At 36.2% G+C, this 16,575-nt stretch overlaps 1 protein-coding gene across 1 annotated transcript in view; it reads right to left on the bottom strand.

Annotated features, from left to right (window-relative positions):
- Positions 1 to 16,575, bottom strand: part of LOC106142675 (guanylate cyclase 32E) — a 131,255-nt gene that overhangs the window by 99,703 nt on the left and 14,977 nt on the right. Inside the window, exons 2-3 of the mRNA XM_060946919.1 lie at positions 7,664 to 7,809; positions 747 to 858 (exon numbers count right to left, since the gene is read on the bottom strand). Of these exons, the coding sequence (XP_060802902.1) occupies positions 747 to 858; positions 7,664 to 7,809 (258 nt within the window). The remainder of the gene's footprint in view (positions 1 to 746; positions 859 to 7,663; positions 7,810 to 16,575) is intronic.

Below are 16,575 nucleotides of genomic sequence, written 5' to 3'. Positions count from 1 at the left end.
GTGAGATACGAACATACAGACAAACAGTCATGACAATACTTCATAGGTTCCCCTTTTTTTATGCGTCAATCTATATCTATACTAATATTATAAAGCTGAAGAGTTTGTTTGTTTGTTTGTTTGTTTGAACGCGCTAATCTCAGGAACTACTAGTTTGCATTGAAAAATTCTTTTTGCGTTGAATAGACCATTTATCGAGGAAGGCTTAGGGCTATATAACATCACGCTGCAACTATAAGGAGCAAAGGAATAATGGAAAATGTGAAAAATAAACACGGGGAAAATGATTCATTCTGAGGGCTTCAATGATGCCCAAAATAACTATTCCACGCGAACGAAGTCGCGGGCACAGCTAGTAAATGATAATTTTGTTGCACGTAATTAAATTATTACCCCACCACAAACATCTTTTTGCTTTGGTCCAAGTGACTCTAAGGTTTATTAATGGGATTTAAGTAAAGCGGATTTAGCTGTTCCCGGCACTAATAGAAAAACAATAGGACCACTCCATCTCTTTCCCATGGATGTTGTAAAAGGCGACTTAGGGATAGGCTTATAAACTTGGGATTCTTTTTTTAGGCGACAGGCTAGCAACCTGTCACTATTTGAATCTCAATTCTATCATTAAGCCAAACAGCTGAACGTGGCCTATCAGTATTATTAAGACTGTTGGCTCTGTCCACCCCGCAAGGAATATAGACGTGATTACATGTATGTATGTATGTTTATGTAAAACAGTTACTTACATGAGATAAAAGAGGGAGATTCCAGGCTGCCGCCAACTTCGCTTCCGTGTGACAGGTGCTGTCAGGGCCGAAAAACGCGACCACACCCAGGTCGCGCATTTGTGTCATCACCCTGCAAATAAAATAACCATCTCACTTCTTAATATCATATATTAATATATAGGGAACTGCAGGACAAAAAAATAGTTAGCCTGTGTGTAATTCTGGGCCTTCAGCTACCTACATACCAAATTTCATCGTTATCGGTTCACTAGTTTTTGCGTGAAAGGGTAACAAACATCCATACTGACATCCTGACATACTAACGAACTTTCGCATTTATAATATTGGTAGGATTCATGTACACAAAAATTTTAATTTCCACTTCTTCATACCTATATGTATGTATATCAAATTCTCATGTCACAATGTTCGTTCCCGTACTCCCCCGAAACGGCTTGACCGATTCTCATGAAATTTTGCGAGCAGATTGTGTAGGTCTTAGAATCGGCCAACATGTATTTTTCATACCCCTTAGTGATAAGGGTTGTCCATACTTAACATTTTTTTTAAATAGAAATTACTTAAAAATTATTAATATGGAAAAACAAAGTTTGCCGGGACAGCTAGTTTTATATAAACACTAGCAACCTCTCCCGGCTTCACACTTCCTCAGGAAACCCTTGCACCAATATTCAAATAGGAACAAAATCCTACTAATATTATAAATGCCAAAGTTTGTGAGTATGTCAGGATGTCAGTATGGATGTTTGTTACTCTTTCAAGCAAAAACTACTGAACCGATTACGATGAAATTTGGTATGTAGGTAGCTAAAGACCCAGAATAACATATAGGCTACTTTTTATCCCGGAGTCACCGCAGTAATGATTCCACGCGGACGAAGTCGCGGGCGGCCTCTACTCATATATAAGCTATACAGCTGATCGCGGCCGTTCCAGTCTTTTCGTGATTGTGGGCTCTGTCTACCCCGTAACGGATAAAGACGTGACTATATGTATGTACAAAAAAAATATTTAATTAAGTACCCAGACTATGTTTGTCTTTTGACCTGTTCCGTTATAACATCATCAATTCCAAAATGGAGTCCTTTGTTGAACGTCTCCCAAAATTAATAATCCCAATGCTGAAATCCCTTGACTAATCAATAGAATTGGGTCGCCATTGTTATTTCGATATCTACACTGAGGTTAACAGACATTTGACACCTCGCAAGACTATATTGTTCTATAGAACAACTAGCTTCAGCAAGCAGCTTCGCTCGCGCGAATTAAACGCCATCTGCAAAAGGCGACGAGAATTTAATGCCATCTACATGAAAGCCTAACAGCTGAACGTGATATTCAATCTTTTCAAGACTGTTAGCTCTATCTACCCCGCAAATGAATTAGACGTGATTATATGCATGTAGGTATATACGTACAAAAAGCAACACAAATTTAGCGCCACCTACTAAAGAATAGAGGTTTTTTTAATGCCACGTGACCTATAGTTTTTATCGGGATGAAAGGTACCCTATGTGTTTCTTCAAACTCTTGATCATATATTTGATATTCCAAGAAAATTAATTCAGTAGATAACCTGTTATAATTTTGGCATTTACAAAATCAACAACAATACGAGTAGCAAAAGATGAAATACTAAATAAACCAATTGATTTTAACCTTCTAACGGACACAGGGAGACATATGTAGACTTAAATAAATATCTGATAGCGATATTTTCGAAAATTTGAATTTCATTATTAATATAAAAAAGTGGTTTCCCAATGATTACAATCCATAGGTTGACTGGAAGACATTGCATTAGCGATAAGTCCGCCTTTGTACCATCTCTGTCAGTTTTCAACTGTTTTGTATATTTTACTCTTATGGTGCAATAGTTTTATCTATCTATCTATCTGACATAGTTACTTTATAAGGTCATAGCCACAGTAACATTTTCAATAAAAAAATAACTAATACAACGTTAAATCAGTATTTATTGCAAGTTCTCAGGAACTCATTAAAGTGTCTTTGTCTATTTTAAAATGCGTTTCATAAAATTGTTCTGTGCATAACTCTGCAACAACGCGACACTACAACAATAGAAGTGATTTGCTTGAATTGTGACGTTTGACCTAAATTTAAAGTAGGTAGGGTATTTTTACACACACTCAGTAAAAGAATTAACAAAGATTACTATGTGGCTGAATTCTAATAATTGCTTTCAGGATTAAGACAGATGAAATGTGATGAATTGGTGTTGAAAAGGGCGCAGCATGTAATTGGGGAGATCGCGAGAACAGAGGAAGTTGCCAAAAGTTTGCGGGAAAATGACCTGGAAAGGGTAAGAAGGCTTATTTTCTTTTTGACGTGACAACGTCTTATAATTCGATTGAGCCGGCTGCACGCACGAAAAAACATGACTCATGCGGCGTTACCTCGCTCTGAGCCGTTCCATGTAAGGCTTGAAGTGCAAGCGAGAGCGCGGAACGAGCGACAAAGAGGCACAATCGGCCTTCGCGTTCGGCAGCGTTCGACATCCGTCTCTCTCCTACTTGAGTGAGCGATGCGTCTGCGTGGACAGCTGCTATAAGTACTATAGTACATTTACATACATACTTTCATTATGATTTCCAATTACCTCCTTCTCTATATGTGTTACAAATCTATTAAACATATGAAATTAAAATTTTATTTGGAAAATGCTACCATTCCATCAGTATTTTCTTAAGACGTTGACACGTTCAACTATCGTCAGTAAATCGACTTTACAGACAATCGATTTTTAGTCAATTTTATAGAGGGTGTTGTGTTATTCGTTATAGTTATTTAATCGGTTGCAGGACGCAGTTCCACTGTTTAATGTCCAGCGTATGTAACTCTTTTCCTATCATACTACTATTTTTTTATTTTAAACTTTATTGCACAGAAAAAATGTACAAAGGGCGGACTTAATGCCATTTGGCATTCTCTACCAGTCAACCAGCTGACCAAACAGAAAAACTTTAAGTTGGTGGTGCGATGAAGTTCACATGCATATTGCAAAATACAAACATTAAAAACAAAATACCTACATAAATACATACAAGATACATAAAATACATACAAAATATATTATAAATACATATACATACAACATGCAGTCTATAAATTAAATTAAAAGCATTCTTCGACCTTTTGTATAAAAATTGTACCCACATAATGTAAAAATGGATAACTCCGCCTTTGCTCAACATATTCTTAATGTATGTTTCTACTACATATGTAATTTTTTACGGGCAATAAAGATAATTTGTATTGTATTGTAATGTGTTTTTGTGAGTGCCGTGTGGTTCCCTGCACCAATACAAAAAAGAATAGGACTACTCCTTATCTTTCCCATGGATATCGTAAAAGGCGACTAAGGGACAGACTTACAAACTTGGTATTCTTTTCTAGGGGATGGGCTAGCAACCTGTCACTTTTTGAATCTCAATTCTATCATTAAGCCAAATAGCTGAACGTGGCCATTCAGTCTTTTCAAGACTGTTAGCTCTGTCTACCCTTCAGGATAAGGACGTGACCATATGTAATGTGTTTTTTGTATCTCATTACTGGTTGTAATGAGATATCATAAAATTTTATATTATTTGCGAAAGTAACTTTGTTTGTTTATGTTACCTCTCCACAATAGAATAAATAAAATAAATATATACGGGACAAATTACACAGATTGAGAAAGCCTCGAAGTAAGTACGAGTCTTGTGTTACGAGATACTAACTCAACGATTCTATATTTTATAATAAATACTTATATAGATAAACATCCAAGACCCAGGCCAATCAGAAAAAGTTCGTTTCTCATCATGCCCTGGCCGGGATTCGAACCCGGGACCTCCAGTGTCACAGACAAGCGTACTACCGTTGCGCCACTGAGGCCGTCACAACAATAATGATTACGACAAAACGAAACAACAAAAAGAGGTACAAACTGTCAGACCTTGGAAAAAAAAAACATAAACTACTTTTTGGTAATCCTACAGATATTTGGCAGGCAAAAACTTGAACTTTATAAATACGATCGATAAATATTTTTATATCTAATTAGATCAAAATTTTTTAATCCAAAAAGTATTTTTGTAACAATACATCTTCACCACAAAGACGACAAATAACGGCAACGAATACAAACCTACCGCTGTAGAACTAAAACAACCTATCCCTAAAGGAAGGATTATACATTTTTGTAGGATCGAAACCCTAGACAGAAGCTATTCAGACAATAATATAATCTAGTCCAGACAAAAACTATTTCAATAATAATATGTTAGTCTGCCAACATGGAAACAATCTTACTTAAAAGCTTGAATGTAGTTTTTACGGCAATCTCGTGTATATCCCTTGCGGGGTAGACAGAGCCAACAGTCATCAAAAGACTGAAAGGCCACGTTCAGCTGTTTGGGTTGACAGGTTGCTAGCCCATCGCCTAAAAGAGGAATCCCAATTATATAAACCTATTCTTTAGTCGCCTTTTACGACATTAATGGAAAAGATATGGAATGGTCGTATTCCTTTTTCTATTGGTGCCTGGAACCACACGGCACATAATAATATCTATTAGGTATATAATATAACTAGAGGAGGCCCGCGACTTCGTCCGCATGGAAACCCTATCAATCCCGCGGGAACTCTGGAATAAAAAGTAGCCTATGTGTTATTCTGGGTCTTCAGCTACCTACATACCAAATTTCATGGTAATCGGTTCAGTAGTTTTTGCGTGAAAGAGTAACAAACATCCATACAAACTTTCGCCTTTATAATAGTAGTAGGATTTAGATTAAATCTTCTAAAGCAATGTATCGTGTAAATAAATCGACCAGTCTACCAGCTGAACGAACGAACGAAATATATTGAATGAGACAATTTGGCAGGTTGGGAATTTTTACGGTCACGACATTATCCCTTCCTGAAAAATTTTAAGGGATCATTAAATGCTTTTATCTATTCGTCGATAATAACGACAGAGGAACACTAACGGCCGTGTGGTTCACGGCACCAATACAAAAAAGAATAGGACCACTCCATATCTTTCCCATGGATGTCGTAAAAGGCGACTAAGGGATAGGCTTAAAACTTGGGATTCTTTTTTAGGCGATGGGCTAGCAACCTGTCACTTTTTGAATCTCCATTCTATTATTTAGCCAAATAGCTGAACGTGGCCATTCAGTCTTTCCAAGACTGCTGGCTCTGTCTATCCCGCAAGGGATATAGACGTGACTATATGTATGGAACACTAATGGACTATGGTTAAGCGTTTATTAGTTTTTCATTTAACTTATCAGCACATCACTATTCATGCTCACTCGTCATAAATAATTTTTTTTTTTAATTTCAGTGCATTTTACCTCAATCTGCCTGGGGGTAAGGAAGATAAGGCCTAAGGTGACGCACGGAAGCTCAAACAATGCCTATGGCAAGGAAATTAGCCTAATCCTTAGCCGCTTTTTACGATATCCATGTAAAAGAGATGGAGTGGTTCTATTCTAAAGAGCCGAAAACCACAAGGCGAAACTAGTCGACTAACAAAAACACAGGAGAACATTTTCTAATAATTTTCATTGGGAAAGAAACGAGAATATATAACATTATTCTTTCTTTTTCGATTTTCCCTTTAAGAATTACCGTTTACTTAATTCAGAGGTAATTTTTCCTTAAGAACCAACTTAATATTCCTCCCTGGTATATTATCTTCATTAGCTAAGCGAAATTTTTGTTATGTTTTCACTTTAAATTAATAAGCTCCCAAGAATATGTCTTTCATGAATATACTTAATTTGTTAATTTAAGATGAAAGAGAATGTCGTAAAAGGTGATTTAAGGAAAGGCTTATAAACTTGAGATTCCTCTTGTAGGCTAGCACCTTATCACTTTATTTGAATCTCATTCCATCATAAATCCATACAGCTGAACGTAGTCTTTCAGACTTTCCAAGACTGTTGGCTCTGTCTACTCCGCAAGGAATATGGCCGTGACTATATATATATATATGTAGAATGGTGATTACATAGACTAACCCAAAGGTTTAATTATGAAAATGAATAACCTTACCGTGTGGTTACTGGCACTAATAAAAAAGAATAAAACCCCATGGATGTCGTAAAAGACTACGGAACCCTGATAAGAAGGGAACTCAGCTCTAATTCGTGCAAATTCAATTAATTTCAAATGTTTAATCAACACCTTTGTTAAGATTCTAAGAGTACTCATTCTCAAGGATATCTCTTCGACTTTTATATGAATTTAAATACTTTTTATTAGTTGTTTCACCTCTGGGAATAATTCCCCGAAGGCAATAAAGAAGGAATCCAAAAGAAATTTTAAAATAATGAAATTTTTCTCAAAAGAATTCATTATTTTAAATTTTCTGTCCGGCCGAGAACTTTTCACCTTTTGCCTTAAGTTAAAAGTTAAATATTAAAAAACACTTTATGATTGTAAATTATACCTAATACAACTAACTTTAAAGTTTTTGAAATTTATTAATATCTCAAAAAAATTTAACCCGATTATGACCTCTATGACCAAAATAAAAAAGGATTATTGTCAGATCCTACATACATTTTAAATTCAATTAAGTATGAACTCAAAAAGTTATACGTGGAGTTGAATGGAGTTTGTTTGTTTGTTTGAACAAACTAATCTCAGGAACTACTGGTTCGAATTGAAAAATTATTTTTGCGTTGAATAGACCATTTATCGAGGAAGTCTTGAGGCTATATAACACGCTGCTACTATAAGGAGCAAAGAAATAATGGAAAATGTGAAACAAAAGGAGGAAAATTATTCATCCTTGAGGGCTTCAATGATGCCCAAAATATTATTGACTATATACTATTCCACGGGGACGAAGTCGCGGGCACAGCTGGTTTATTTATAATTTAGGTATGAAATCCTACCTCAACGTAAGGCTGTCTTTATCCTTGGGCATGTAAACCCGGGAATGTCCAATGTTGGCGGCCACAAATCGAAGTTTCAGCCCCGGGAGCAGGCTGGGTTCCCTGTTCACAGCCGCCACTGCCAAGGGCATGGCGCCAAGTACCGTCTGCAAAAAAAGAATACAATTTTAGGAATATAATTTTTTATTTTTATTTTATGCAATGTGGTTCCGGCACCAATAGAGAAAAGGATAGGGCCACTACATCTCTTTCCCCGTGGATATCGTAAATGGCGACTAAGGGATATGCTTATAAACTTGGGATTTTTCTTTTAAGCGGCGGGCTAGCAAAATGTTACTATTTGAATCTCAATTCTATCATTAAGCCAAACAGCTGAACGTGGCCTTTCAGTCTTTTTAAGACTGTTGGCTCTGTCTACCCCGCAGGGGATATACACGTGATTATTAGTATGTATGCATGTTTAATTTTAAATCTTCTTGATTGACGTCGTCTCTCGGGCATTTTAGCTCCCTATAGATGTTATATATATGTATGATATGATCATAAATAAAATCACATATCTTTCTATTTGCCACGAATCAAATTTCTAGAAAAAAGTGGTCTAAGCACTTAGTCTGTATTACTCTTAAAGATTTTATCTGTGTCTGTAGCAAATATCATCACAATCGACGCAGTGGGTTAAAGAGTCTTGTTTACACACTAATTTAATGGTCACATGTGAATTAAAGGAAGGAATAATTTAAGTATATTCATCTTAACGTCGAGAAACGTTTTATTTTAATGTTTGTTATTCATTATATACCTACCTACACATACATATTTTAATTACTGGCGTTAATTCCCTTATGACCATAAACTAACCTAACTAACCTTTAAAAGTAAAAGTTATTGGGTACGGCACATAAAAAAAAAATATTTATTACATAAATACATTTAAAATAAGAAAATAACTTAAACTAAAGAGAAATTTAGTACAAAGGCACTACTTATGTCTAGAGAAATTGTATTTGCTAAACTGCTTTTTAATTGTAGGCACTATTGATATATATGTATGTTCAAAGAAGTTTGAAATGTTATACAAACTCTTCCACGTATATTTATAATAGCTATTTCACGCGGACGAAGTCGCAGGCACAGCTAGTAGATTCATATTATACAAACTCACTAACATAATTAGAACAACAAGGTGTTCATTAAATGCAGAAACTTTGCAACATTTTACACGTGGATGCTAAAGGTAGTCGGGTAGAAATCTGATGAAGTCGAGTTTCATAAAGTTTCTAATGAAAATAGTGCCGTGTGGTTTTAGGCAATTTACAATAGAACCACTCCGTATCTTACCCACAGATTTCGTAAAAGGTGGCTAAAGAATTTGGTTTTAAACTTGGGATTCCTTTTATATAACAAGTTTATGAAAAAAAAATCGTTCAATTTTATGCCGTGTGGTTCCCGGCACCAATAGAAAAAAGAATAGGACCACTCCATCTCTTTCCGCGTGGATGTCGTAATAGGTGACTAAGAAATAGGTTTATAAACTTGGGATTCTTTTTATAGGCTGGCAAACAGTCACCATTTCAATCTCAATTCCATCATGAAGCCATGCAGCTGAATGTGACCTTTCAGACTTTTCCAGACTGCTAGCTCTGTCTACCCCGCAGTGGATATAGATGTACTTGTGAAAATATCACACATATTGATAATTTACACAAATTTTATCGCTTGATTTAAGCACTATATATAGTTAACATAACAGAAACCAGATCACAAAGCTAGTCAAATTTGAGAACTATTCAGACAGTGATTAGACCTTCAATTAACAGTTATAATTACTTGAACTTATAACTAAAACCCAAATAACTACAAGTAAGTATTCGAAATTAAATCATATTGATACTAGTAATTGACTTATTACATGCCGTGTGGTATCCGCCCATTTTGAATAGAACCATTCCATATCTTTTCGATAGATGTCGTAAGAGACGACTAAGGAACTTTCGTTACCTCTTGTAAGTGATGGGCTAGCAATCTGTCACTGTCTGTATCTCAATTCCATCATGAAGCCGTAAAGCTGAACGTGGCAGTTCAGTTTTAACCATGATCGATACAATAGGTTAGGTTTACCTGCAAAGGTTGCGAAGCTCAGATGGGAGTCGCTTCGGGTAAAAACCTGACTCGCTCAATCCAGGATCCATGGTCAAAGGCATACCCCGGGCTCCTCTCCAGAGTGGTAAGGATGCAACCGGGACTGAAGACACGAGGAAGTCGAAGCATATCAGTATGAATTCCCAAGATCTAGTTCACATATTCAACAAGCGTAAACCCGCCGCCATTTTTCGTATTATTTGATGCGCGAAACGCATACCAATGAATTGCCGAAGCTTGGCGCCCGCTTAGCATCACATGGTTTATTTATATCCACTAGGACCATGGTCTGATTCCAAGATATGTTACAGTAATATGTGTTATTTTCATTAATTTAAACATTAAACGTGCCGTTCTTTCTATTAGTGCCGTGTGGTTCCCGGTGAAAAAAGAATAGGACCACTCCATGTCGTAAAGTGCGACTAAGGGATAGGTCTATAAACTTCGGATTTGTGGGTGATGGGCTAGCAACCTGTCACTATTTGAATCTAAATTCAATCATTAAGCCCAACAGGTGAATATGGCCAATAAGTATTTTGATGATTGTTGGCTCTGTCTACCCCGCATGGGATATAGACGTGAATAAATGTATGTTTATAACATTAATTGGTATAGCTAAAAGATTCAGATATAACTACTACCGCTCCCAAAACGCAAGTGTAGAAGAAGCGATGGAACAAACTACACTGTAGCATTTTCAACGAACGTCAATCAACAAATATTATAGAAGATCTCCTAAATCAAAATCGTGGTTAAATTCACATTGTCTACATTAATATATATAATTGTGCCGTGTGGTTCCCGGCACCAATACAAAAAAGAATGGGACCACTCCATCTCTTTCCCATGGATGTCGTAAAAGGCGACTAAGGGATAGGCTTACATACTTGAGATTCTTCTTTAGGCGATGGGCTAGCAACCTGTCACTATTTAAATCTCAATTCTATTTTAAAGCCAAATAGCTGAACGTGTCCTATCAGTCTTTACAAGACTGTTGGCTCTGTCTACCCCGCAAGGGATATAGACGTGATTATATGTATGTGTATGTATGTATGTCTACATTAAAAAAAAACATACAACAAGGTGTGTGACATAAAAGTTGACCATGATCAAAATAGCTTTCTCTATTGCCAATTACGAGGAACCTGATGCTTGGACCAGGGCGAGGATGCGGCCATCAATAAAAGAAACAAATTGGCTTTCTGACCGTGGCATGTGACTGGGTTAAAAATACTAACGAGCCTTCAAAGTATCGCCCTTCAAAGCAACCTAAGTAGTTAGTTAGAGGCACGCGTTGAAGTGTAAATAAAATGGATATTAGATGTAGGTATATGTGCCGTGCGGTTCCTGGCGCCAATAAAAAAATAAGAATAGGACCACTCACTTTTTGTCAGTGGAAGATCAGCGTCGCGGGTCACGCTTTTGGATGTGAATTGTCATATAATTAATTTGTATTTTGTTACAAATAAAAAATGTTTTTGTTTCTTTCTTTCACCTTTTACCACTTTCACCTTTCTTTGTGCCGTGTGGTTCCCGGCACCATTACAAAAAGAATAGGACCACTCCATCTCTTTCCCATGGATGTCGTAAAAGGCGACTAAGGGATAGGTTTATAAACTTAGGATTCCTCTTTTAGGCGATGGGCTAGCAACCTGTCACTATTTGAATCTCAGTTCTATCATTAAGCCAAATAGCTGAACGTGGCCATTCAGTCTTTTCCAGACTGTTGGCTCTGTCTACCCCGCAAGGGATATAGACGTTACCATATGTATGTATGTATGTTCTTTCTTTCTCCATCTCTTTCCCATTAATATCGTAAAAGGCGATCAAGGGATAGGCTTATAAACTTGGGATTCTTCTTATAGGCGAATATTTTTCAACTAGTCCACTAAAAAAGGTTGTAGTTATTTTATGGATCTCCAAATCATCTCCCTCTCTCCTACCTACGACGTTTTACCTAAACGCAACAGAGTGATTTAAGTTAATTTCGAAACAGATTATAAAACCTTTGTAATTTTGTTTCTTGTGTTTATCAGTCTCGATGTTTTCTGTGTACATAAATTAGTAAATAAATAAATAAACAAATAAATAAATAAATAAAAATATACAAGAAAGCAGTTTAATTTGGTACTCCGTCGTTTTTGCTGAGACATCTAGTCACCTTTGGCGCCCTCTGGCTCGAAAAGTATGCGTCATTATTACGTAAGGCGGGTATGGGCTGGCAACCCGTCACTATTTTAATTTCAGTACCATCATTTATCTATCTAAACATAATAATAAAACAGTAAAAATATTTTGTCTGTACATTTAGTATTTTTGACTGAAATGAATAGAGGGACACTTAAAATTAATAATAGAAAGCAAAAATATATTTTTTTTAATTTTTTGTCTGTCTGTCTGTATGTATGATCACGATTATCTCCGAAAGTACTGAACCGATTTACTTGAAACTTTCACCAATTGCTTTGTTTTAACTGAGAAGAACATTTAAAGTGTGTTTCTTCAAAATCGGTTCACTAAAAAAAATCTCTGCCTACCCTGTACGGGATCAAGACGTCTATATCCCTTGCGGGGTAGACAGAGCCGTACACGTACAGATGTATGACAACCTGTCACTATTTGAATATCCTACTAAACGCTAACCCATCGGCTACAAGAATAACCCTAAGTTTATTAGACTTTCTCTTGCTCGCCTTTTACGACATGCATGGAAAGATATGGATTGGTTAATACCAATCCATACCTTTCCATATTCCCATTTCCATACTTTCCCATATTCTTATGTGCGTGGGAACCACACGGCATAGCAGTCTGTTAACCCTTAAATCCCTTAACTATCTTTGGTAGATAATAATAATAATAATAAATAAATCTTTATTTGATAAAATTACACGTACAGATAACATGAACTCTGAAGTCTGTGTTACTTAAAACTGTGCTACAGACTTCAGACTTCCCACACTGTTGATACAATTTGAAATTATCTAATAAATAACACAAAGTAATATATAAAGCATTTAAAAAATAAAAGATAAAGAACTTCAAAACTACCATTTTACATAAGTAAGTAGAGTTCCATGACACACGGCCTATAAAAATCTTTGACCCTTGTGACTATTCAAACTAATGGATTTGTTTTTGTTGGTGCCTCTAATAATAATATGTACTCAGTTGTGTGTGTATGTTGTGACGTCTATTTTAACAAATGAGGTCTGGATTTGTTTTCATTAGACCTTAAATCCCTACCAGTTATTTCGTAGAATGAGTATCCCATTACAGAAGTCTCGAACTAACTTCGAAGCTAGCTTATATGTACATTTAATCATGTCACGGTCACGGTACCCTACCGACGGGCGTGCAAGACAGACGTGTCGCAGATTTATTTTATTTATCAACTAATAGCTTACATTCAATTCTGAACTCTTTTATTAGCACATTACGATATCCTTTTGGGAAGCTTTTTTTGCGCAAGTTAATACTAATGACTTCTATGTAAGTGACTGTGCAGTGACGCCCCTCTCCACTTCGGGTAAAGAAGACGGACCTATTATTATCTGTACTGCTTACACAGAACTACGCGCGCGCAACGATCGTGATCAACCTACAACACGGATATAAAATGAGTGTACAACGATCACCTACTGGAAGTGGCAAAAATGAAAGACTCGGTGGTTCGCAACCGAATCTCTCAGATATGAATCCTGGTCATGACCCTACTTCAAGTCATATAACCCACCGAGTTAAACGAAAACAATTGGACGATGAAGCGTGGATAAGATCAGAGCTCTCGGACTTAAAAAAACAAATGTCAGAAATGATGTCAGTGCTTAAGACCAGCACCGTTTCTCAAGCAGAAAGCATTAACAAAATCCGTGAAGACGTCGCAACTATAAAAACCCAGGTAAATAGCATTGGCGAAACTATTGATAATATTATCTTAGACCAAAACAATACAAAATTAAGATTAAGTAATTGAGAAACATTAACAGAAAACATAGAGAAAAAAATAGAAACCTTAGAATCTGACATGAGCACGATAACTGATAGTTCCTCAACACAAGCTACGATTCCATCACCTGCAATAAACTATGAAGAAATTATTAATGAAGTCTATGAGCGAAATATAAGATCCAAGAATATTGTGATTGTTGGTATCCCTGAGCCAACTACTGCGGGGACTACTATGGAACGTCAGACCTACAACCAAATGGAAGTGTCTAAAATAATAAAAACTATCTCGAACGACTGCCCAGAACCATTTAAAATTATCCGACTTGGTAAATACAAACCTGAACATACTCGCCCTGTCAAGATCTGCTTCAATTCTGAAGAAACTGTAATGAACTTACTACGAAATAAAAATAAAGCACAGTTTGATAAAATAAAAATTTTCTCTGACCGAACACCATTCCAAACAAAGCAAATGCAGAAACTAAAAGAAGAATTAGAAAGACGTAGTGTTGCAGGAGAGAAAAATTTGACCATAAAGTTTTTTAAGGGAACTCCAAAAATTGTATGCACCACAGCAGGAAAACAAGGTGAAAAGACATTACCTTCAAAAAACTAAGTAGTTCGACAGGTAAGGTGTCTCACAAACTTGCCAAAAACTACTCCGAGATAAAATGCACTAAAAAGACCTTAAAATGTTTCTACATTAATTCACGCAGTCTCGTTAAACGGGGAAAATTCGATGAATTAAAGTGTATAGTTGCTTACACTCAGCCTCATATTATAATAGTAACAGAAACCTGGATAAAAAACGAAAGTGATGTCCAGAAACTCCAGATTGCGAGCTACACCCACTACAATAACTTTCGAAAGGACAGGAAAGGAGGAGGTGTTTCAATCTATGTTCAAAATGACCTACAGCACAGTTTGCTCGAAGAGCACTGTATAGCAAATGACAGCCATTACCTTTGGGTTCATCTAGAAAAACAATCCTTGGATATTGCTGCAATATACAACCCTAATGGGAAAAAATCTGATGATTTTTTTGACTCATTTCCACAACAACTAAAACGTAGCAAGAGGGCCATTATCTTTGGCGACTTCAATCTTGATTTATTAGTCCCAGATAAAGAAACTCGTAAATACAAGGATGCCTTAAAGGAAAATGATTACAGAGTTTTGAACAAAATAAATAGAAAGTACTGCACTCGTGTGACACCTACCACCAACACTATTATTGATCACGTTTGCACTAATCTGAAAACAAACAACTTTAGCTTTTATTTGTTGGAATCATCAATGTCTGACCACAGGCAGATTTATCTAGAAATTGAAAACTGCAAACCAACACCATTACAAAAAACGAAATACGCTGCTGTTAACTATGATAAACTATGTGAAACTATGGAAAACGATCTAAGGGCAAGTGATAAAATCTATGAATACGATATACTGGAACAAAAAATGCTGAATTGCCTCTCTGAATGTAAAACTACTAAATCAAAATTACTTAATCCCCCGCGACAGGACTGGATTAATAAAGACATAATGAAAGACATAAATAACAGAAATGAAATATGGCAAAATTACAAAACGAACCCACAAAATATATTTTTGGAAAAAGAATTTAAAGTTGCTAGATCTAAAGCATTCAACAACATACAGAAAACTAAAAAATCGTATTACTTTAAGTACTTCAAAGAACACACAAGCAAACCGAAGAAGATGTGGAGGGCTATTCAAGAATTGGCTAACAACAAAGGAAGAGATCCTGTGAAGCTGAACAAACTTGTCATGGACTCAGCGACAGTAACGGATGAACAAGAAATTTGCGAATGTTTCAATCGCTTCTTTTCCACCATTGGCTCAACTCTTGCTTCCCAAATCCCGAAAAATCGATTAGCCGGCACTCGTACTTCACGTGCATCTGCAACGAGATCTACTGAACTCACGAACTTCGCACCTGCAACCGCAGACGAAATCAGTCAGATAATTGATGATCTGGACCCCAATACGAGTTCCGGTATTGACGGAATCAGCCCAAAAACAATTAAGTGTCTGAAGAACGTAATCCTCATTCCCCTCACGGACTGTATAAATTATTGTCTGGAACGAGGAGTTTTCCCGGATTCCCTAAAACTTGCCAAAGTTACGCCTATCTACAAGTCCGGTAGTAAATCTGACCCATGTAACTATCGCCCAATTTCGGTTCTGCCTGTTATTTCTAAAATATTTGAAAGAATAATTTATTTTCGCCTAGAAAAATATCTGACCTCGATAGACTTTCTGTACAAAAAACAATATGGTTTTAGACCCAAATCGAATACGCTCTCGGCGACCGTGGACCTCGTAACCAAAATCAAAAACAAAATTGATGAAAAACAAATAGTTATCGGTATATTCATCGACTTAAAAAAGGCGTTTGATACCATCAGCCACAAATTACTACTCAAAAAACTGTCTGACATTGGTATATCTGGAAAGGCACACGATATGTTCAGATCATATTTTGAAAATCGTAGACAAATAGTCAAAATAGGTATACATCAAAGTTCTACCAGTCAAATTGATTTCGGTATCCCACAAGGTTCAATATTGGGTCCACTTCTGTTCCTCATATATGTCAATAACATCCAACACATAGGCCTAAATGCAGATATCTCTCTCTACGCAGACGACACAAGTTTATTCTATTACGGTAATTCAATTACCAATATGATATCAAAAGCCCAAAAAGACTTGAATAAATTAAATAAATGGTTCTTGTCAAATTTACTTACAGTAAATGCCGATAAAACAAATTATGTCGTATTCACTGCAAA

This window comes from Amyelois transitella, chromosome 12 (genome assembly GCF_032362555.1).
Source record: "Amyelois transitella isolate CPQ chromosome 12, ilAmyTran1.1, whole genome shotgun sequence".
Taxonomy (NCBI): Eukaryota; Metazoa; Arthropoda; class Insecta; order Lepidoptera; family Pyralidae; genus Amyelois; species Amyelois transitella.
Note: the sequence above shows the minus strand (reverse complement) of the source record. Positions and strands in the feature narration are given on the sequence as shown.